The sequence below is a fragment of the Poecilia formosa genome, unplaced genomic scaffold (assembly GCF_000485575.1).
Source record: "Poecilia formosa unplaced genomic scaffold, Poecilia_formosa-5.1.2 Scaffold21, whole genome shotgun sequence".
Taxonomy (NCBI): Eukaryota; Metazoa; Chordata; class Actinopteri; order Cyprinodontiformes; family Poeciliidae; genus Poecilia; species Poecilia formosa.
Genome location: NW_006799960.1, coordinates 3,075,316 through 3,100,017, shown reverse-complemented (window position 1 = coordinate 3,100,017; position 24,702 = coordinate 3,075,316). Strand labels below are relative to the sequence as shown.

The 24,702-nt window shown below is 41.2% G+C and overlaps 1 protein-coding gene across 3 annotated transcripts in view; it reads left to right on the top strand.

Annotated features, from left to right (window-relative positions):
- LOC103135138 (protein FAM65B-like) overlaps positions 1–24,702 on the top strand; it is a 61,106-nt gene that overhangs the window by 3,294 nt on the left and 33,110 nt on the right. Inside the window, exon 1 of one of the 3 annotated variants that reach the window (XM_016669311.1) lies at positions 14,601–15,243. The exons of the other annotated variants lie outside the window; for them this stretch is intronic. Coding sequence (XP_016524797.1) covers positions 15,165–15,243 — 79 coding nt within the window. The 5' untranslated portion in view covers positions 14,601–15,164. Of the gene's footprint in view, positions 1–14,600; positions 15,244–24,702 lie in introns of those variants that run through there. 3 annotated transcript variants of the gene reach the window in all.

Sequence of the window (24,702 nt, the reverse complement as noted above, 5' to 3'; positions counted from 1 at the left end):
ATCAGTTTATTCTTTTGTGTTTGGTTGTTGTTTGCTCTAGTGCTTTGTTTATTTGTGCAATTGGACTTAGTTAGTGTGTTAGTGTTTATCTTCCCCCCCTTGCTTTGCAGTTCCTTTGAGTTCAGCTCCCTTTGTGTTAATTAGTCTCTTTCCCTCAGCTTCCATGCTCCCATTGTATCACAGCTGTACCACATGACTTCTGATTAGTTCATCTGCTTGCTGTGTCACTTCCACCCTGGCCTCGGCATATAAGCTCACTGGTTTTTTTTTTATATTGTTCGTTGCTGGTTTTTTCCATTTCTCCGACTGTTGCTCTACCTGTGTTCGTGTCCTGTGCCCCTCAAGCACCCGGTGGGAGTTTTGTTATCCTATTTTTCAAATTTCACAATGATCCTCCCAGGCTCCTGTGTACATTTTGGCCGAGGTTCAGCCTTACAAAACATGACACCGACTCTGCTGTGAACTCTCCACTACTTTCTCCCTGAACTTTTATGCTGTTCATTTGTCTTCATGATGCAGTTTGTTGACAGACGCAAAAAATAACTAATAAAACCTTTGAGATCTTCACAGAACGGCTGAACATATATAAATATTAAACTACACATGCAGGACTCTGTCCTGGTGATCTGTTATATAAAATTATGATAAAATCGAGTAGAGCTTGTGGTTGTATTGTGACAAAGTCTAGAGGAAATCCTTTTGCGTGGCAGAGTACATCACCTGTAGCCTGTGCAAAAACACACCTTTAAATATGAACCTGGAATCAATTTATTAAAGGAGAACATATGTAAATCTGTATCTTGGTGTTGATTTCTCAGCGTATGAGGCTGTTGGAAGATTTACAATGGTGCCTGCAGGAACAAAGTTTCCCACGAAGACCATATGCATAGACAATAGGGCCGTTCCAAAAACACATCAATTATTAATCATTAAGTATATAATTAAAGGTAAACTGTGTGTTTTAAACTGGTACCCATTTGAATTACTCAGTAGCCGTTACTGCAAAAAGGTTGGACCCATGATTTACACAAACTGATATCGATAGATTTGTTTTAAAATGCTGAAGACGAGGAGTTGTGGTTTAGCTTATTTAAAACATGCAAAGCTGAAATCTGCGAAACAGTTTCCTGAGTTTGTTTCTCAAGCTTTAAACTGAACAAACCAATGTTCTCTGCCGCAACACAAATTTAAAATCCTTGAATTATTGACCAGCAGTTTCACATGAATTGGAGAAGGTAGCTTGTGCCAGCTGCTGCTGAGATTAAAATCTTTGCGATGGAATTAAAAACTAATTTAGAAAACTGTTTTGGGTGGCTGAGATGGTCGACTCCACTTTCGGTAACTAGCACTGTCTCGTCCCCTTTCTTCTCAACGTTACACACAATATTCACAATATTAGCTCTGTCCACAAGATCGTCACGTTCATTTTTGGATCTGGTCAGCATCTGACGACGGTTTTGACGTACAGACGTTGTCTGAACTCGCTCTGCGGAAAATGAGTTTGCTGCCAGGCTTGTTCCCATGAGCTTCAGCTTTAAAGGGAAGTGACAGAGGAGGGCAGGTCTGAGGGAAATGTGATAATGAACTGACTTGAGGCCTACTTTCTATTTTGGTTTCAAATTGGTTTGTCTAAATCGGGTGAGTCAGGGAAACGGCATGGAGAGTAAAGGGAGAAAGAGACGGGTTTTGCAAAAAGGAGGAAGAGAATTCAGGGAAGCTGGGGCGATGGAAATCCTATTTCCTTCTTTACCTTTAAACTTTTCACCACACCTCTCTCCCTTTCTTTTTCACTTCCGTACCCAGTCCAATTTAAGAGGAGCGTTTCTATATCAAAAGCTCCTCTTGTGAAAGTTGGGCTACTTGGCACTTGGACAACAATCCTGAGTGCTGCGATGCTGGACAGGACATGACTAACAAGAAAATGTCCCAGGAGTTATCCAAACCTTTCCTTTTTTGTGGTTTTAGTTGCAGAGTTCAAAGGTCAAGGGGTACAAACTCTGTGACTAATAGAAGGATCTTTCTGCTAACATTACTAGATAAATATTCTGCCTGGTTTAAAATGCTTTCTGCTCAGAGCAGGTGAGAGTGTTTACTTGCAGCCTGCGCCACTCTGGGGAAGCTTTCAGAAACGGCAAATGACGCCAGACTTTATCGGCACTGCCAAAGCTCCCTCGAAGTGGGCCAAATGAAAAAATAGAGAGAGCAGTCAGTGTTGTCCCACAAGTCCCGGTGGGCTGTGAAAGGATGGCCAGCAGAGACGCTTCATATCCAGGCTAAACTCTCACTTTCACGCCTTCTTTGCATGTTTGTGCCGGCTCAAAACATGCCATCGATTTATTCCTGTTGATCGCCAAGCGCTCGAGCTGACTCATTGTGGAGAGCTGTACAGTGGATATGGACACCCATGCACACACACACACACACACACACACACACCACTGACGCTCCTCTTACGGCACACTCTCATAAACACACACATGCGCACACTTACTCGTACAAGTGCTCTCCAAACGGCACACTCTCACTTCAGCTTTTGCACAGGATGTTATGAAATCGGCACGCTTGCTGAAACTTGGTGAAGGTCGCTGGGTGTCCTCTCTTGCATCCACCCACCCACTCTTCACCTGACACACACACACACACACACACACACACACACACATTGCTGTGCAGACAGCTGAAGCACGCTCAGCTCAGTCCCAGTCCTCTCCCTTCTCGTGTGAGGAGCCTGCCGGTGGATCGGAGCGAAGAGGCCCCGGGCCGGAGTCGATTCCTTCTCGCAGCCCAGACGTTTTCTCAGACGGGGAGGGATACCGATGGCCGTGACCGACATTCCAGAGGACGACCTGGATGAGATGATGCGTGAAGAAGCGGAGGATGTCTTCTATGAAGACGGTAGGCTTGCCAAAGGGTCAGCTGGGGAGTGTTGGGAAGCAAGCGTGGGTTTACTGGTGGGCAGCTGCAGCCGCTCGCGTGGTTCGCTGTGGTCACACTGGTTTGGTTTGTGACTCGGGAGTTGTTGTCCGGGTGAAGAAAAGGGCAAAAGTGATGGTTGAACGCCGACCCAGAGGGATCTCCTCAGCTGTGTAGGTGGGGTTCACTGCTACACGCTCGAATAGACTTGCCAAAATTAGAAATTCACTTTTGACAGCAGGTTGAGAAATATGAGTTACTGGATGAGCTGCTGGTGGGATTTATATTAACCAATCTATGCATGAAATGAGTCTAATTATTTCTGCCGTAATGAATTCTGTTTGCTGCTTGTTTCCTGTTCCTCTTCTTAGGAGTGTTTTTTATTTAAATTAGACTTCTGTTTTTTTTTGTTTTGTTTTAGAAAGCAGAGAGTAGCTGTGCCCTCTGCAGTGTGGGCGTTCTTGTGTAACAGGCATTTTAAACCACAGAAAAAATCTACTTTCCTTGAGAGTTTATAAGCCTTCAGAAATGCAGCATGACAAAAGGCGGTGTTTTTTAGTGATTTGATGCATGGTTCATTTAACATCAACAACACAGTTCTGCAAAAATATTCTTTCAATCAATTAACGAAGAATTCAGTGGAATAACTAGAAGATCTTTAGCGTTGTTGCATCAGAAAACCTGAACAATGTTGGTTTTGTCTTTCATTTTTCCTGTGTTGGAAACTAAAATAATGACCTTTTATGAACTATCAAAGTTCAGACATTAAAAAACAAAACAACAAAAATACATGTAGGGCATGCAGAAATGTTTTCTAATGTGTGGTTAAAACTCTATAAGGGAGACAACCGCATTTTACTTTTCTTATTTGCAGAAATAGTTTGATCTTCTGTTAGCTTTCACTGTCATGACTGACAATGTTCCCAAGGACTTTGTAATGGAAACATCCACAGCATGACAAACACTCAACCATACTTTGGAAAGTGAACATAATATGCATTTTCCACAAATTTATATTTTGTTTTTGGGTCAATCTTTGTTTCATCTGACTGGAAGTCAACACTTCCGGGTCAAGTGCTTGTAATGTGTGTTAATATACCACATATTTATATTTCTGATGGCAGAAAAGAAAATACTTTTTTTTTTATTTCCCATATTTATACCTCAGGAAAGCAGAGTCATGGATTACCAATTAAACCTTCCTCAATATTCTAAACAACTAAAGTAGAGATTGATACTTTGTGCACGAGCTACTTGCAAAGTGCAGTACTGTTGTTGTGCAACAAAGGTAACATTTTACCTGCTCCTCCTTGGAGTGAATAATTCCTCCCAAATTAATATGTATTTTCATTTAAGCTCAACCACATTTAAGCGACAAGGGCTGTGCAGATGGTGCAGCATGTTTACATTTCATACAAACACAGTTTAGCTTCACATGTTTATACCTTTTATATTTAAGGTTTATTCAAAGGCTCTTAAATCTCAGATGGCCAGTTCATGAGGATGCTCTCTGATATTGCATCACTGGATGTGATCTGCGTGACGATGCCTCCTCTGACCCAGTTTTGACTGATTTTGTTCTTTTCCTCTGCTGGTAATGTGACGTTGGCTTTGAACAGCTCAGCCAGGATGCGCTCCGCCAGATGACTCTCTGCGGCAAACCAGCCAATCACGGCACACGGATTCCTGTAAAGTTGGCCAGTGGGCATCAGAGTGTTTATTCATAGACGCATCTGAAGGTTGCAGAATGTGGATCACTTTTGTTTTCTGTTCTAATTAGCTCTCTGGATTAGCGATGGAAATTATTCAGCGTTGCTTTGCGTTTGACTAATCGGGAGTTTCATTTTTGGTGAAATGTATCACGGCTGTCCTATTTTCTTCAGATAAATTAGCTGTATTATTAACGGCCAAAGTAAATCTTCTCCATCCGCTGCGGTTTTAATTGGTTGTTGGGCAACAGCAGAAGATTAGATCCAACTGTGGCCTGTTGACTGTCAAAGACCCAGAAATTTACATTTTACAGGCCTTGAAAATAACAAATTGGAAATGACGTCTTAATCTACGAGTTTATCTTAGTCTGATGCATTTATTTCTGTCTTACCTTGAGATTCAGGTAAATATGCACAGCACAAACGTTAAATCCCTGCAGTTGAAACCTTTCGAAGGTTAAAATTGAAAGGTGAATATTTTCTTGCTTAGTTCTATGTATTTATTTTGAACCGAGCAAAAACATGGACGAAATTTGTATCGACAGGTACCTCTCCGCTTCATGGCATTTTAAGAGTAACTTAATAAATCCATGAGTGAAAGGAATTTTAGATCCATTATAGATTTTTAAGAAAGTAAATCAAGCATTTTGCTTTTATTTGCACAACCAAACAGCTGCATTATATAAAATGCGAATAAACAAATGAACGCAAAGCGGACATCTTCTTAGGGTATTGTAATTTCAATAAGATGATAGAAGTGGCTTTGACAGTCCTTAAATTGCAATGTTTGATCAGGATGGATGGATTCTCCATACAGTTATCAACATTCCTTGTAAAGATATGAAAAAACCCTAAAATATAATTGTATTCATTTTTATTGCAGTAGAATAGTCTCATTTTAAAGAATTTAATCAGTCTGTGGTTAATTGTTTTTTGTAACCTCTCTTCTCACTCATCGACCTTACTCTAGAGGCATGTCCTTTTGTCTTTCCCATTTTGAAGAGTGAATTGGAAAACTGGGCCACTGTGATTTTCTTTATATTTATACGCTCAACAAATGCATAATTAGACATTACTAAAAGTGAAGTGGAAATCAATGAAACGCATCAGTTCCATGTTATAGGAGTCATTACGGGTGCTAGTGATGTAAAAAAAAAAAAACCATTAAAAATCTCACTTGAGTCATTAAATGGACTCAAGCTAAAGGGTTGAACAGAGGATTTTAATGCATCTTAACCAGGCGCTTTAGTGCAAAGAAAGCATTTGAAAAGATTGCAGGAATAACCTTGTTTGGCCTTGACCTCAGAGCCACCTTCAGTAGCAGGCGTGTGTGTGTGCATGTGTGTGTGTGTGTGTGTGATATATGTTTGCTGTCACTGCTACACTCTCAGAGACAATTGGCTGGGTAAGGCATGGTTAGCCTTGCTTGTAACACTGAGCTGAATTATGACTACCCTGACCTGAACAGGAGGGCTTCGCTTCGTCCTTTTCACTCGGAGATTCAACTCCGAATGTGTGAATGAGCAAAACGGCGTAGTGCGCTTTTACGCAGACCGAGTAAAGCTTTTTGAGTTCAGTCTGTCAAAGCAGCGACATGAAGATGGGGTGAAGGCCACAAGCCGCGCAAATCGTTTTATTTGTATGTAGGAATGTGATTCCAGCCTGACTGTTCATTTGATCCTGGCTGCTGCTGCTTTACATCAGGTCGCTGTGTTTACCTCTGGTGGAATCCAGCTAAGCTAAACCACATCAAATCTGATTCATGTAAGCAGGATTCAGAGCAAATTCACATTATATTTTACTGCGAGGCATTTCGGTCTGGACGTTTTGCTCAAATCAGACTTTAGTGTCTTGTTTGTCACGGCCAGCACAACATGGGACATCAAATCCAGCGTGCTGGCAGCGCCGAGCAGAATAAAGCTTCCCAACTGGGAGGCTTTTATGGGGAACAAAGAGGAAGAACAAAAGTTTAAGGATGAAACAAATATTCTGCACATAAACTGGAAGGTTTCTGCATTTGTAATCTGGACCAACAGACGGAAAAAAAACTTTTACTACTCGAGGCATGATTCAGATAAATGTGGGCGATTGTCATTTACTCGGTACATATTTATTTATTTTCTTTTCCCCACCCCGCTGCAAGGAAAATGTTTCTTCGGGAACAGTAGTAAATTGGTACTGAAAAGTAACCAGCAACACTTCATAGTTACTTACTACGCCTTCCCCGGTTGGCACCGATGGAAGGGATCTGTAAAAATTCAACTTTTATTGCCCAAAATGGATATTTTGAAGAACACACCCTTTAAGCTGACCGCATTGTTTTTACTATTTGTGCGTTAACACGCTTCCCTTCTTACCCCGTTCGTCTCTTCCACCCGTCCCACAGGATTTCCACTGGATTTGTCCGTGACCTGAGACGATCAATGATGCAATGATGGCAATGATTATGGAAATTATTATTAATATTTATTTCAACCAATCATGACGTTTCTCCTGATGAATGCTGCAAAACCAACCAGAGACATTTGATGAAAGCTTTTGGGATGCAGAGGACAATGCAAAGATACAGAAAGGATTTTTTTTTATTATTATTTTCTAAATTTTGCACTGAAAATGGCTCCTAAAAGTAGCTGCTATAATGCATCTCTTATTATTTTGTATTTTCTAATAAAATATACCCCACCACCCCTCCATGAACCCTCAAGTTGCACTAAAGCCACTCAGAAACAACTTCCAAACTGCTGTCACACACAAGTTAACACAAACACAGCTCTGCTGTGTATCATACATTTATCACACATCCACACATGGTAAATATCCCCTTCAGAAACTCTGTTAAAATTACTCTATCAGTTGGTGGAAAAGTGCACAGAAGCTGCATTGAGACCAAAAATAATCACAACGGTCTCTTTAAACGCCCACTTTCTCCTCAGCGCAAACTCAGAGACTTTGAGTTCGGTCTAATTTTACGCTTGTGTGCCGAAGAACTCGAGAGTAAAGTGTCCCCGAGGAAAGAGTCAGTCAAAGGACTTTAATGACGGCGAAAAAAAGCACACAAAAAAATGGCTGAGCATGAGATCGATGGCGCCGCAGTTGAACGTGGCGTGTTGGTGTTTTGTGTCTAAATAAGCCAGTGTTTGACTAACTGGGTCAGGTCAGAAGGCATGAAGAGCTGCTTTCAGTCACGAGTGAGAAACGCTGCTGGAAACACTACTGGACTATTAAGATGCCTCGAAGCAGGATGAACTTCAGATAAAGTTCAGAGAAGCACAAAGGAAACAGATTCCACTTCAAAACGCCCCGTTTAGTTGAGAAATACAGATCGTCCTGCTGCTTCTGGAACAGTTTAACCTCCTTTAATGTATCGTTCAGGGTTTAGGGTTTGAAACCCCTCTGTTGGTTTTAAAGCATTCAGTTTAGGTTTAATGATTTCGTCTTTCTCCAGGATTCCCATTTAACAAGTTTCCTTTCCCTGCTGAAGAAAAGCATCCCAACAGCATCATGCCTCCACCGCCATGTTTTGAGATGTGGATGGTGTGTTCAGGGGAATCTGGTGCTCATTTTCCTTCATGCATCTAATTTTCCATGCAGGCCAAAATGCTACATTTCAGATGCTTAAATAACCTCCAAAGACGTTTGGCTTTCTTCCGTTTCACAATCACATTAAGCAGAATTGGGGAGTAAATAGTTACATTTACTCAGTTGCATTTAATTGAGTACCTTTTTTGGGAAAAAAATGTATCTTGAGGAATATTTTTACTGCTTTTTACTCTTACTTGAGTAAAACTTCTGGATACTTGACTCACTTCGAGGAACGTCACTGAATGAACAGCAAGCTTGTTTTCAACCAAACACCCACCAAGGAAGTTTTATATTGAAAGAAATTGATTAGGAAACATGTCTCTTTTGCCTGATTTTGTTATTTTGTAATTATGAATTATTTTCATCTTTGATCTTCCACATTATATTTTGGCTTGTCTGATTATGTAATTTTAAATAATTGATGTTTTGATCAGTTACCTTGTACTTCATTAGTCTTTTTTATAACCAATGGATGGCTACTTTTTACTTTTACTTGAGTAAAAATATCTTGAAGTAGTTCTACTCTTACTTGAGTTTTAGCCTCTCTTCTCACCTCTGCCATTAAGTCTCACAGTTTCCAAGCTTCACCTTCTCTTTTTGACTGTGGAGATTTTCTTTCTTCCTGTCTCCAAACCTTTTCTGAATCATTTTTGATGTTCACTTGTGACGACGTGTGCTACAAATGGTTTTCTTTGTGATCCCAGAAGCCTTTGGATCTTTAAGAAGACTCTTGCAAGTCGCTGCGTACCGATCCTCCTGGATCAGCTCAGGGTAACTTTCCGTCTAAATTGGGTAAACCTGGACTCACTTAGGTAATGTTGAAACGTTATGACGTAATAGAGTTGAAAGACGAGGCAGCAGGTTTAAGGAAATGACACGTAGCTGTGCTGGAATGAGATGCTAACATAGCTAATGGTGTAAGAAACTGGCTTAGGAAACTTTATTTATTCAGTAATATCACTTTGTATTTAATTGCTCCTTGTTGATGTCTTTTTTTGCTCCTTCCAGCCTCGTACTGATCTTCTGTCTTGTCTTTGCTGTTTTTTAAGAGCTCCAGGAGGATTCTGTGGACGGGTGTGATTTATGTGCATAACAAACTCAGGCTAGGATGACCTGTAATTGAAAAGTTAATTGTGTGTCACATCAGCAAATAACCAATCACAAGAATGCTGGAGCCACTGTTCTGTATGAGTTGAAAGGGACAAAATATTTATTTGACTCGACTGCGTGCAAATCAATATTTATCTTTTATATAACACTTTTTTTTTTCCTGCTTGACATTTCTAAACTTACACAGTTGCAAGTTGAGAAGCTGCTGTAAAGCTCTGAAGTAACTCCACACCTTAACAGAGAAACACTTTTTATGATCTCAGCTTTCAATCTCTGCTTTGCTTGAGGGCTTTTCTTTAAAGTTTGTCACCAGAAGCAGCAGAGACTTAAAGAATAAATCAGAGCAAGACGAGACATGAAGGCTGCTCTTTGCCGGGCCAGATGCCAAACCTGAAGGTCTCATTTCCCACCGTTCAGGAATTCTCCTCCTATCAAGCGATCGCAGTGGAAGAGCGGCATTCCTTCAGTAATGAGGTCACAGAAGAAAGGGCATTTAAAAGCTCAAACTGACCCACTTTCATGTCGCCTGCAGACCTCGCTGGATTTCTAATTTGGGTTTGTTTGTTATGGAAACCCGATGACATCCGTCGAGCTGTGCCACTCCAATGGGATCATGTGTCATCCTTATGGCAACAGAGAGTTCATCTCACTCGCTTTAGCCTGGGGGCGTTGATTGTTTCACAAACCTTTTTAAACGAGGAAGTGACCTGGTGTGCAGAGCTTGTCCGGGCAGAGAGACTTATAGATGGTCTGAATTTCACAAATCCATTTCTCCTTCAGACTCTAGTCTGTACTTGCCTTGCGGAGCGAAGGAAACAGTATCCTCCTCCGAGCCGCCAGCCAGAGCGCCGGATCAGAGTGGATCCGTGCTCTTTGGACTGGAAACCTGGGAGGTCGGCTTCATTTAAAGGATACTTTATAGCATTTATATATAAAACTGCTAGCAGCTGTAAAGGAGGTGATGTAGTGATAATGGTTTTTACCACAGATCTGAAATCACTCTCACTGTGCATTCGTGTGTGTGAGAGTGAGTGTGTGTGTGTGCTGTAATCCAAGCTGTTCTGCTCAGCGTAATGGGGACCAGATTTAGTTGAGCTTGCATGTTTGAGAGTCTCTGTGACTCGTTCACCTTCAGGAGACCTTCCAGACTTGCTTCAAGTGTATAAATCAAACACCTTGGAGTTAAGAGGCTCTCGGACGAGGAGAGGAAGAAAAGCCGAGTGAAGAAAAGCAGGTGCGTTACTCTGCAATAAACCGATCCAGTTTTACAGATGAAATGACGAGGAGCCTAATTTCAGCTCTTGCCTCTGCAAATAGGCCTTATCATGAAATTTTCCACACAGGATTGACCTGATTGGTTTGTGTCATGGCAGGGAAAGCACGGTTGTAGGGATTAAAAGCTGAAAATAAAATAAGTTATTTTCAAGGGAAAGGCAACCAGTCATCAGGTCAGTAGCACTTCAACCTGTGATGCGGTTGCTTTACTGTATTTAAATTTGACCTGCAAAAGTTGAGTAAGGGGTGTTTTTAACCAAATTAATGACTTTTTTTGTGAAATAGTGTGTTTATTTGTGTTAAGTGTTGCTCAGTGGTAAGAAATATTCATATTTCTGGGATAACTGCAATTTAGACTGTAGGGCTTTCTTGTAGAGAAAACAGGTTTTTTTTCTTTATGAATGAAGCAGCTTCTCATGCGTATTCTGCAGGTTTATTATGTGATTTCTTTTCCAGTGGGTGACCTCTATATCTGTAAGCATGCCTCAATTTACTGCCAAGCTGTGGCTTCAATGTGCACCGCGACTGTAACAACCCTAGAAGAGCTCTCCCTGCAGCAGGTTCATAAATCGGTCAATTTTTATTGCTGTCCGTCAGCCTGACCTTAACTTTTATTTGGCACTTACCAAGCAGCCCCACACTCCCCTTAATGCCAAACAAAAGCCATTTTGTCAGTAGAAAAATGGTCCTAAAGCCCCTCCAGTTTGACCTTTTCATCTCCAAACTCGTATGCATCATCTTTTATCATGAACACAGGAACACTGACAGTCCACCCACACATACACCTCCACTGTCTGGAGGCAGCCTTCATCTGTGTGTGTCCACAGCAACACAACACACACACACACATACACACACACCCCCACACACACACACACACACACACGGGCGCAGAGCATGCAGACTAATATGATGGAGCTCTAGTTTGTGCGTCACTGCAGTGGGGAAAAGCTCTGACCTGAGGGGACCTACTGCAGCCAGCATCTTACTGCCCTGCTTCTCCCTCTTTCTACTTCTGACAGTTAGCTCCACTGACCTACTTTAGCCCCAACACAATCCAGCAATCATTATTTTTCTGCAGCTTTGCCTGAAAGAGGGGAGAGGGCATACAGAGAGAGAGAGAGAGAACTTGACTACTTTGCATGATGCCTTTTTAAGTACATTTTAATGGTGCAACATTCAGCAAGAAAGGTGATGCAACGGCAGAAATTTGCCTGATTGTCTTCAAATTAAAGATTGTCTTGTTTTGTTTTGTTTTTTTTTGGTTAACGATGCTTGCATGAAGTTTCCACCTTCTCCTAGCCTTTTCTGCTCAGATCTCTCATGGTTCCCATGGTGTTGCGCTGAGGGCAGCACAGGGTGTGTGAGGTTCACATTTAGTGGTTTGGATCTTCCTTTGCGATGAGGTAACTGTTCCCAGTAAGAAGCGTGGCGGACCACCTGGGAATCTTTACAAGGCAGAAACATTTTGGAGAAGTCTGGAGATGAGATGTTTCGTCGCTGGTCACAAGTTCAAATAAATGAGCGCCGGCGTTGGTTAATGAAATGTTGTTATTCTTACCAGCATGATGTTCACGTGTAATTTAACTTTATTTCTTTAGTTATGTGTTGGTTGAATAAAAAGGCCCTTGCCAGATCTAAATTACTCCCAAAACTGCCAAGTACCTCGGGACGGTGCAGACATCCGTCCATCCAACGTCCAGCACTTTAGTCTATCAAAAACGAACATTTATTGTGTTTTTTCAGTTCTTGCCATGAGCGATTCAAGAGGATTTCAATACCAAGTTTCCCAAATGCTGCTGTGTGTAGTTAAATATTTTAAAAGCATGACAGCCTCAGTGTAGGTGTGCTTTAAAGTGAAATGCAACTGAGGATAATTTGCCTCTCCAAAAGTAATTACAGCACATTTAGCAAAAAAAAAAAAACTCCTTTCCTTTCTTGCTAGCACAGTGGACAAGTGGTGAGTACCGTTACCTCACAAAAAGACGGTTCTGGCCCCAGTGAGCAGAATTAAGGTAATTTAGAAAGAGGATCACTAAATCCTCTTGTTATTAATAGAACAATAATCAAGCTAATAATCCATAAAATGTTTTAACCCAATTACATTTTTTTTCTTTTGTATTGGGGCTTGTGCAAATGTGAAAGCATTTTCACCAGTTGGTTTGTGGTAAATCTCTTTTAAAAGAAAAATGTTAAACCAATATAAACCATCTGAAAAGACTTGCCTTCTTTTCCTTTTTCTTTTTTTTTTTTTTTTTTTTAAAAAAGGTCACACTTAAAACTAAAATATGCANCGCAAAAAATAACTAATAAAACCTTTGAGATCTTCACAGAATGGCTGAATATGGAGATTAAACTACACATGCAGGACTCTGTCCTGGTGATCTGTTATATAAAATTATGATAAAATCGAGTAGAGCTTGTGGTTGTATTGTGACAAAGTCTAGAGGAAATCCTTTTGCGTGGCAGAGTACATCACCTGTAGCCTGTGCAAAAACACACCTTTAAATATGAACCTGGAATCAATTTATTAAAGGAGAACATATGTAAATCTGTATCTTGGTGTTGATTTCTCAGCGTATGAGGCTGTTGGAAGATTTACAATGGTGCCTGCAGGAACAAAGTTTCCCACGAAGACCATATGCATAGACAATAGGGCCGTTCCAAAAACACATCAATTATTAATCATTAAGTATATAATTAAAGGTAAACTGTGTGTTTTAAACTGGTACCCATTTGAATTACTCAGTAGCCGTTACTGCAAAAAGGTTGGACCCATGATTTACACAAACTGATATCGATAGATTTGTTTTAAAATGCTGAAGACGAGGAGTTGTGGTTTAGCTTATTTAAAACATGCAAAGCTGAAATCTGCGAAACAGTTTCCTGAGTTTGTTTCTCAAGCTTTAAACTGAACAAACCAATGTTCTCTGCCGCAACACAAATTTAAAATCCTTGAATTATTGACCAGCAGTTTCACATGAATTGGAGAAGGTAGCTTGTGCCAGCTGCTGCTGAGATTAAAATCTTTGCGATGGAATTAAAAACTAATTTAGAAAACTGTTTTGGGTGGCTGAGATGGTCGACTCCACTTTCGGTAACTAGCACTGTCTCGTCCCCTTTCTTCTCAACGTTACACACAATATTCACAATATTAGCTCTGTCCACAAGATCGTCACGTTCATTTTTGGATCTGGTCAGCATCTGACGACGGTTTTGACGTACAGACGTTGTCTGAACTCGCTCTGCGGAAAATGAGTTTGCTGCCAGGCTTGTTCCCATGAGCTTCAGCTTTAAAGGGAAGTGACAGAGGAGGGCAGGTCTGAGGGAAATGTGATAATGAACTGACTTGAGGCCTACTTTCTATTTTGGTTTCAAATTGGTTTGTCTAAATCGGGTGAGTCAGGGAAACGGCATGGAGAGTAAAGGGAGAAAGAGACGGGTTTTGCAAAAAGGAGGAAGAGAATTCAGGGAAGCTGGGGCGATGGAAATCCTATTTCCTTCTTTACCTTTAAACTTTTCACCACACCTCTCTCCCTTTCTTTTTCACTTCCGTACCCAGTCCAATTTAAGAGGAGCGTTTCTATATCAAAAGCTCCTCTTGTGAAAGTTGGGCTACTTGGCACTTGGACAACAATCCTGAGTGCTGCGATGCTGGACAGGACATGACTAACAAGAAAATGTCCCAGGAGTTATCCAAACCTTTCCTTTTTTGTGGTTTTAGTTGCAGAGTTCAAAGGTCAAGGGGTACAAACTCTGTGACTAATAGAAGGATCTTTCTGCTAACATTACTAGATAAATATTCTGCCTGGTTTAAAATGCTTTCTGCTCAGAGCAGGTGAGAGTGTTTACTTGCAGCCTGCGCCACTCTGGGGAAGCTTTCAGAAACGGCAAATGACGCCAGACTTTATCGGCACTGCCAAAGCCCCCTCGAAGTGGGCCAAATGAAAAAATAGAGAGAGCAGTCAGTGTTGTCCCACAAGTCCCGGTGGGCTGTGAAAGGATGGCCAGCAGAGACGCTTCATATCCAGGCTAAACTCTCACTTTCACGCCTTCTTTGCATGTTTGTGCCGGCTCAAAACATGCCATCGATTTATTCCTGTTGATCGCCAAGCGCTCGAGCTGACTCATTGTGGAGAGCTGTACAGTGGATATGGACACCCATGCACACACACACACACACACACACACACACCACTGACGCTCCTCTTACGGCACACTCTCATAAACACACACATGCGCACACTTACTCGTACAAGTGCTCTCCAAACGGCACACTCTCACTTCAGCTTTTGCACAGGATGTTATGAAATCGGCACGCTTGCTGAAACTTGGTGAAGGTCGCTGGGTGTCCTCTCTTGCATCCACCCACCCACTCTTCACCTGACACACACACACACACACACACACACACACACACATTGCTGTGCAGACAGCTGAAGCACGCTCAGCTCAGTCCCAGTCCTCTCCCTTCTCGTGTGAGGAGCCTGCCGGTGGATCGGAGCGAAGAGGCCCCGGGCCGGAGTCGATTCCTTCTCGCAGCCCAGACGTTTTCTCAGACGGGGAGGGATACCGATGGCCGTGACCGACATTCCAGAGGACGACCTGGATGAGATGATGCGTGAAGAAGCGGAGGATGTCTTCTATGAAGACGGTAGGCTTGCCAAAGGGTCAGCTGGGGAGTGTTGGGAAGCAAGCGTGGGTTTACTGGTGGGCAGCTGCAGCCGCTCGCGTGGTTCGCTGTGGTCACACTGGTTTGGTTTGTGACTCGGGAGTTGTTGTCCGGGTGAAGAAAAGGGCAAAAGTGATGGTTGAACGCCGACCCAGAGGGATCTCCTCAGCTGTGTAGGTGGGGTTCACTGCTACACGCTCGAATAGACTTGCCAAAATTAGAAATTCACTTTTGACAGCAGGTTGAGAAATATGAGTTACTGGATGAGCTGCTGGTGGGATTTATATTAACCAATCTATGCATGAAATGAGTCTAATTATTTCTGCCGTAATGAATTCTGTTTGCTGCTTGTTTCCTGTTCCTCTTCTTAGGAGTGTTTTTTATTTAAATTAGACTTCTGTTTTTTTTTGTTTTGTTTTAGAAAGCAGAGAGTAGCTGTGCCCTCTGCAGTGTGGGCGTTCTTGTGTAACAGGCATTTTAAACCACAGAAAAAATCTACTTTCCTTGAGAGTTTATAAGCCTTCAGAAATGCAGCATGACAAAAGGCGGTGTTTTTTAGTGATTTGATGCATGGTTCATTTAACATCAACAACACAGTTCTGCAAAAATATTCTTTCAATCAATTAACGAAGAATTCAGTGGAATAACTAGAAGATCTTTAGCGTTGTTGCATCAGAAAACCTGAACAATGTTGGTTTTGTCTTTCATTTTTCCTGTGTTGGAAACTAAAATAATGACCTTTTATGAACTATCAAAGTTCAGACATTAAAAAACAAAACAACAAAAATACATGTAGGGCATGCAGAAATGTTTTCTAATGTGTGGTTAAAACTCTATAAGGGAGACAACCGCATTTTACTTTTCTTATTTGCAGAAATAGTTTGATCTTCTGTTAGCTTTCACTGTCATGACTGACAATGTTCCCAAGGACTTTGTAATGGAAACATCCACAGCATGACAAACACTCAACCATACTTTGGAAAGTGAACATAATATGCATTTTCCACAAATTTATATTTTGTTTTTGGGTCAATCTTTGTTTCATCTGACTGGAAGTCAACACTTCCGGGTCAAGTGCTTGTAATGTGTGTTAATATACCACATATTTATATTTCTGATGGCAGAAAAGAAAATACTTTTTTTTTTATTTCCCATATTTATACCTCAGGAAAGCAGAGTCATGGATTACCAATTAAACCTTCCTCAATATTCTAAACAACTAAAGTAGAGATTGATACTTTGTGCACGAGCTACTTGCAAAGTGCAGTACTGTTGTTGTGCAACAAAGGTAACATTTTACCTGCTCCTCCTTGGAGTGAATAATTCCTCCCAAATTAATATGTATTTTCATTTAAGCTCAACCACATTTAAGCGACAAGGGCTGTGCAGATGGTGCAGCATGTTTACATTTCATACAAACACAGTTTAGCTTCACATGTTTATACCTTTTATATTTAAGGTTTATTCAAAGGCTCTTAAATCTCAGATGGCCAGTTCATGAGGATGCTCTCTGATATTGCATCACTGGATGTGATCTGCGTGACGATGCCTCCTCTGACCCAGTTTTGACTGATTTTGTTCTTTTCCTCTGCTGGTAATGTGACGTTGGCTTTGAACAGCTCAGCCAGGATGCGCTCCGCCAGATGACTCTCTGCGGCAAACCAGCCAATCACGGCACACGGATTCCTGTAAAGTTGGCCAGTGGGCATCAGAGTGTTTATTCATAGACGCATCTGAAGGTTGCAGAATGTGGATCACTTTTGTTTTCTGTTCTAATTAGCTCTCTGGATTAGCGATGGAAATTATTCAGCGTTGCTTTGCGTTTGACTAATCGGGAGTTTCATTTTTGGTGAAATGTATCACGGCTGTCCTATTTTCTTCAGATAAATTAGCTGTATTATTAACGGCCAAAGTAAATCTTCTCCATCCGCTGCGGTTTTAATTGGTTGTTGGGCAACAGCAGAAGATTAGATCCAACTGTGGCCTGTTGACTGTCAAAGACCCAGAAATTTACATTTTACAGGCCTTGAAAATAACAAATTGGAAATGACGTCTTAATCTACGAGTTTATCTTAGTCTGATGCATTTATTTCTGTCTTACCTTGAGATTCAGGTAAATATGCACAGCACAAACGTTAAATCCCTGCAGTTGAAACCTTTCGAAGGTTAAAATTGAAAGGTGAATATTTTCTTGCTTAGTTCTATGTATTTATTTTGAACCGAGCAAAAACATGGACGAAATTTGTATCGACAGGTACCTCTCCGCTTCATGGCATTTTAAGAGTAACTTAATAAATCCATGAGTGAAAGGAATTTTAGATCCATTATAGATTTTTAAGAAAGTAAATCAAGCATTTTGCTTTTATTTGCACAACCAAACAGCTGCATTATATAAAATGCGAATAAACAAATGAACGCAAAGCGGACATCTTCTTAGGGTATTGTAATTTCAATAAGATGATAGAAGTGGCTTTGACAGTCCTTAAATTGCAATGTTTGATCAGGATGGATGGATTCTCCATACAGTTATCAACATTCCTTGTAAAGATATGAAAAAACCCTAAAATATAATTGTATTCATTTTTATTGCAGTAGAATAGTCTCATTTTAAAGAATTTAATCAGTCTGTGGTTAATTGTTTTTTGTAACCTCTCTTCTCACTCATCGACCTTACTCTAGAGGCATGTCCTTTTGTCTTTCCCATTTTGAAGAGTGAATTGGAAAACTGGGCCACTGTGATTTTCTTTATATTTATACGCTCAACAAATGCATAATTAGACATTACTAAAAGTGAAGTGGAAATCAATGAAACGCATCAGTTCCATGTTATAGGAGTCATTACGGGTGCTAGTGATGTAAAAAAAAAAAAACCATTAAAAATCTCACTTGAGTCATTAAATGGACTCAAGCTAAAGGGTTGAACAGAGGATTTTAATGCATCTTAACCAGGCGCTTTAGTGCAAAGAAAGCATTTGAAAAGATTGCAGGAATAACCTTGTTTGGCCTTGACCTCAGAGCCACCTTCAGTAGCAGGCGTGTGTGTGTGCATGTGTGTGTGTGTGTGTGTGATATATGTTTGCTGTCACTGCTACACTCTCAGAGACAATTGGCTGGGTAAGGCATGGTTAGCCTTGCTTGTAACACTGAGCTGAATTATGACTACCCTGACCTGAACAGGAGGGCTTCGCTTCGTCCTTTTCACTCGGAGATTCAACTCCGAATGTGTGAATGAGCAAAACGGCGTAGTGCGCTTTTACGCAGACCGAGTAAAGCTTTTTGAGTTCAGTCTGTCAAAGCAGCGACATGAAGATGGGGTGAAGGCCACAAGCCGCGCAAATCGTTTTATTTGTATGTAGGAATGTGATTCCAGCCTGACTGTTCATTTGATCCTGGCTGCTGCTGCTTTACATCAGGTCGCTGTGTTTACCTCTGGTGGAATCCAGCTAAGCTAAACCACATCAAATCTGATTCATGTAAGCAGGATTCAGAGCAAATTCACATTATATTTTACTGCGAGGCATTTCGGTCTGGACGTTTTGCTCAAATCAGACTTTAGTGTCTTGTTTGTCACGGCCAGCACAACATGGGACATCAAATCCAGCGTGCTGGCAGCGCCGAGCAGAATAAAGCTTCCCAACTGGGAGGCTTTTATGGGGAACAAAGAGGAAGAACAAAAGTTTAAGGATGAAACAAATATTCTGCACATAAACTGGAAGGTTTCTGCATTTGTAATCTGGACCAACAGACGGAAAAAAAACTTTTACTACTCGAGGCATGATTCAGATAAATGTGGGCGATTGTCATTTACTCGGTACATATTTATTTATTTTCTTTTCCCCACCCCGCTGCAAGGAAAATGTTTCTTCGGGAACAGTAGTAAATTGGTACTGAAAAGTAACCAGCAACACTTCATAGTTACTTACTACGCCTTCCCCGGTTGGCACCGATGGAAGGGATCTGTAAAAATTCAACTTTTATTGCCCAAAATGGATATTTTGAAGAACACACCCTTTAAGCTGACCGCATTGTTTTTACTATTTGTGCGTTAACACGCTTCCCTTCTTACCCCGTTCGTCTCTTCCACCCGTCCCACAGGATTTCCACTGGATTTGTCCGTGACCTGAGACGATCAATGATGCAATGATGGCAATGATTATGGAAATTATTATTAATATTTATTTCAACCAATCATGACGTTTCTCCTGATGAATGCTGCAAAACCAACCAGAGACATTTGATGAAAGCTTTTGGGATGCAGAGGACAATGCAAAGATACAGAAAGGATTTTTTTTTATTATTATTTTCTAAATTTTGCACTGAAAATGGCTCCTAAAAGTAGCTGCTATAATGCATCTCTTATTATTTTGTATTTTCTAATAAAATATACCCCACCACCCCTCCATGAACCCTCAAGTTGCACTAAAGCCACTCAGAAACAACTTCCAAACTGCTGTCACACACAAGTTAACACAAACACAGCTCTGCTGTGTATCATACATTTATCACACATCCACACATGGTAAATATCCCCTTCAGAAACTCTGTTAAAATTACTCTATCAGTTGGTGGAAAAGTGCACAGAAGCTGCATTGAGACCAAAAATAATCACAACGGTCTCTTTAAACGCCCACTTTCTCCTCAGCGCAAACTCAGAGACTTTGAGTTCGGTCTAATTTTACGCTTGTGTGCCGAAGAACTCGAGAGTAAAGTGTCCCCGAGGAAAGAGTCAGTCAAAGGACTTTAATGACGGCGAAAAAAAGCACACAAAAAAATGGCTGAGCATGAGATCGATGGCGCCGCAGTTGAACGTGGCGTGTTGGTGTTTTGTGTCTAAATAAGCCAGTGTTTGACTAACTGGGTCAGGTCAGAAGGCATGAAGAGCTGCTTTCAGTCACGAGTGAGAAACGCTGCTGGAAACACTACTGGACTATTAAGATGCCTCGAAGCAGGATGAACTTCAGATAAAGTTCAGAGAAGCACAAAGGAAACAGATTCCACTTCAAAACGCCCCGTTTAGTTGAGAAATACAGATCGTCCTGCTGCTTCTGGAACAGTTTAACCTCCTTTAATGTATCGTTCAGGGTTTAGGGTTTGAAACCCCTCTGTTGGTTTTAAAGCATTCAGTTTAGGTTTAATGATTTCGTCTTTCTCCAGGATTCCCATTTAACAAGTTTCCTTTCCCTGCTGAAGAAAAGCATCCCAACAGCATCATGCCTCCACCGCCATGTTTTGAGATGTGGATGGTGTGTTCAGGGGAATCTGGTGCTCATTTTCCTTCATGCATCTAATTTTCCATGCAGGCCAAAATGCTACATTTCAGATGCTTAAATAACCTCCAAAGACGTTTGGCTTTCTTCCGTTTCACAATCACATTAAGCAGAATTGGGGAGTAAATAGTTACATTTACTCAGTTGCATTTAATTGAGTACCTTTTTTGGGAAAAAAATGTATCTTGAGGAATATTTTTACTGCTTTTTACTCTTACTTGAGTAAAACTTCTGGATACTTGACTCACTTCGAGGAACGTCACTGAATGAACAGCAAGCTTGTTTTCAACCAAACACCCACCAAGGAAGTTTTATATTGAAAGAAATTGATTAGGAAACATGTCTCTTTTGCCTGATTTTGTTATTTTGTAATTATGAATTATTTTCATCTTTGATCTTCCACATTATATTTTGGCTTGTCTGATTATGTAATTTTAAATAATTGATGTTTTGATCAGTTACCTTGTACTTCATTAGTCTTTTTTATAACCAATGGATGGCTACTTTTTACTTTTACTTGAGTAAAAATATCTTGAAGTAGTTCTACTCTTACTTGAGTTTTAGCCTCTCTTCTCACCTCTGCCATTAAGTCTCACAGTTTCCAAGCTTCACCTTCTCTTTTTGACTGTGGAGATTTTCTTTCTTCCTGTCTCCAAACCTTTTCTGAATCATTTTTGATGTTCACTTGTGACGACGTGTGCTACAAATGGTTTTCTTTGTGATCCCAGAAGCCTTTGGATCTTTAAGAAGACTCTTGCAAGTCGCTGCGTACCGATCCTCCTGGATCAGCTCAGGGTAACTTTCCGTCTAAATTGGGTAAACCTGGACTCACTTAGGTAATGTTGAAACGTTATGACGTAATAGAGTTGAAAGACGAGGCAGCAGGTTTAAGGAAATGACACGTAGCTGTGCTGGAATGAGATGCTAACATAGCTAATGGTGTAAGAAACTGGCTTAGGAAACTTTATTTATTCAGTAATATCACTTTGTATTTAATTGCTCCTTGTTGATGTCTTTTTTTGCTCCTTCCAGCCTCGTACTGATCTTCTGTCTTGTCTTTGCTGTTTTTTAAGAGCTCCAGGAGGATTCTGTGGACGGGTGTGATTTATGTGCATAACAAACTCAGGCTAGGATGACCTGTAATTGAAAAGTTAATTGTGTGTCACATCAGCAAATAACCAATCACAAGAATGCTGGAGCCACTGTTCTGTATGAGTTGAAAGGGACAAAATATTTATTTGACTCGACTGCGTGCAAATCAATATTTATCTTTTATATAACACTTTTTTTTTTCCTGCTTGACATTTCTAAACTTACACAGTTGCAAGTTGAGAAGCTGCTGTAAAGCTCTGAAGTAACTCCACACCTTAACAGAGAAACACTTTTTATGATCTCAGCTTTCAATCTCTGCTTTGCTTGAGGGCTTTTCTTTAAAGTTTGTCACCAGAAGCAGCAGAGACTTAAAGAATAAATCAGAGCAAGACGAGACATGAAGGCTGCTCTTTGCCGGGCCAGATGCCAAACCTGAAGGTCTCATTTCCCACCGTTCAGGAATTCTCCTCCTATCAAGCGATCGCAGTGGAAGAGCGGCATTCCTTCAGTAATGAGGTCACAGAAGAAAGGGCATTTAAAAGCTCAAACTGACCCACTTTCATGTCGCCTGCAGACCTCGCTGGATTTCTAATTTGGGTTTGTTTGTTATGGAAACCCGATGACATCCGTCGAGCTGTGCCACTCCAATGGGATCATGTGTCATCCTTATGGCAACAGAGAGTTCATCTCACTCGCTTTAGCCTGGGGGCGTTGATTGTTTCACAAACCTTTTTAAACGAGGAAGTGACCTGGTGTGCAGAGCTTGTCCGGGCAGAGAGACTTATAGATGGTCTGAATTTCACAAATCCATTTCTCCTTCAGACTCTAGTCTGTACTTGCCTTGCGGAGCGAAGGAAACAGTATCCTCCTCCGAGCCGCCAGCCAGAGCGCCGGATCAGAGTGGATCCGTGCTCTTTGGACTGGAAACCTGGGAGGTCGGCTTCATTTAAAGGATACTTTATAGCATTTATATATAAAACTGCTAGCAGCTGTAAAGGAGGTGATGTAGTGATAATGGTTTTTACCACAGATCTGAAATCACTCTCACTGTGCATTCGTGTGTGTGAGAGTGAGTGTGTGTGTGTGCTGTAATCCAAGCTGTTCTGCTCAGCGTAATGGGGACCAGATTTAGTTGAGCTTGCATGTTTGAGAGTCTCTGTGACTCGTTCACCTTCAGGAGACCTTCCAGACTTGCTTCAAGTGTATAAATCAAACACCTTGGAGTTAAGAGGCTCTCGGACGAGGAGAGGAAGAAAAGCCGAGTGAAGAAAAGCAGGTGCGTTACTCTGCAATAAACCGATCCAGTTTTACAGATGAAATGACGAGGAGCCTAATTTCAGCTCTTGCCTCTGCAAATAGGCCTTATCATGAAATTTTCCACACAGGATTGACCTGATTGGTTTGTGTCATGGCAGGGAAAGCACGGTTGTAGGGATTAAAAGCTGAAAATAAAATAAGTTATTTTCAAGGGAAAGGCAACCAGTCATCAGGTCAGTAGCACTTCAACCTGTGATGCGGTTGCTTTACTGTATTTAAATTTGACCTGCAAAAGTTGAGTAAGGGGTGTTTTTAACCAAATTAATGACTTTTTTTGTGAAATAGTGTGTTTATTTGTGTTAAGTGTTGCTCAGTGGTAAGAAATATTCATATTTCTGGGATAACTGCAATTTAGACTATTGGGCTTTCTTGTAGAGAAAACAGGTTTTTTTTCTTTATGAATGAAGCAGCTTCTCATGCGTATTCTGCAGGTTTATTATGTGATTTCTTTTCCAGTGGGTGACCTCTATATCTGTAAGCATGCCTCAATTTACTGCCAAGCTGTGGCTTCAATGTGCACCGCGACTGTAACAACCCTAGAAGAGCTCTCCCTGCAGCAGGTTCATAAATCGGTCAATTTTTATTGCTGTCCGTCAGCCTGACCTTAACTTTTATTTGGCACTTACCAAGCAGCCCCACACTCCCCTTAATGCCAAACTAAAGCCATTTTGTCAGTAGAAAAATGGTCCTAAAGCCCCTCCAGTTTGACCTTTTCATCTCCAAACTCGTATCATCTTTTATCATGAACACAGGAACACTGACAGTCCACCCACACATACACCTCCACTGTCTGGAGGCAGCCTTCATCTGTGTGTGTCCACAGCAACACAACACACACACACACATACACACACACCCCCACACACACACACACACACACACGGGCGCAGAGCATGCAGACTAATATGATGGAGCTCTAGTTTGTGCGTCACTGCAGTGGGGAAAAGCTCTGACCTGAGGGGACCTACTGCAGCCAGCATCTTACTGCCCTGCTTCTCCCTCTTTCTACTTCTGACAGTTAGCTCCACTGACCTACTTTAGCCCCAACACACTCCAGCAATCATTATTTTTCTGCAGCTTTGCCTGAAAGAGGGGAGAGGGCATACAGAGAGAGAGAGAGAGAACTTGACTACTTTGCATGATGCCTTTTTAAGTACATTTTAATGGTGCAACATTCAGCAAGAAAGGTGATGCAACGGCAGAAATTTGCCTGATTGTCTTCAAATTAAAGATTGTCTTGTTTTGTTTTGTTTTTTTTTGGTTAACGATGCTTGCATGAAGTTTCCACCTTCTCCTAGCCTTTTCTGCTCAGATCTCTCATGGTTCCCATGGTGTTGCGCTGAGGGCAGCACAGGGTGTGTGAGGTTCACATTTAGTGGTTTGGATCTTCCTTTGCGATGAGGTAACTGTTCCCAGTAAGAAGCGTGGCGGACCACCTGGGAATCTTTACAAGGCAGAAACATTTTGGAGAAGTCTGGAGATGAGATGTTTCGTCGCTGGTCACAAGTTCAAATAAATGAGCGCCGGCGTTGGTTAATGAAATGTTGTTATTCTTACCAGCATGATGTTCACGTGTAATTTAACTTTATTTCTTTAGTTATGTGTTGGTTGAATAAAAAGGCCATTGCTAGATCTAAATTACTCCCAAAACTGCCAAGTACCTCGGGACGGTGCAGACATCCGTCCATCCAACGTCCAGCACTTTAGTCTATCAAAAACGAACATTTATTGTGTTTTTTCAGTTCTTGCCATGAGCGATTCAAGA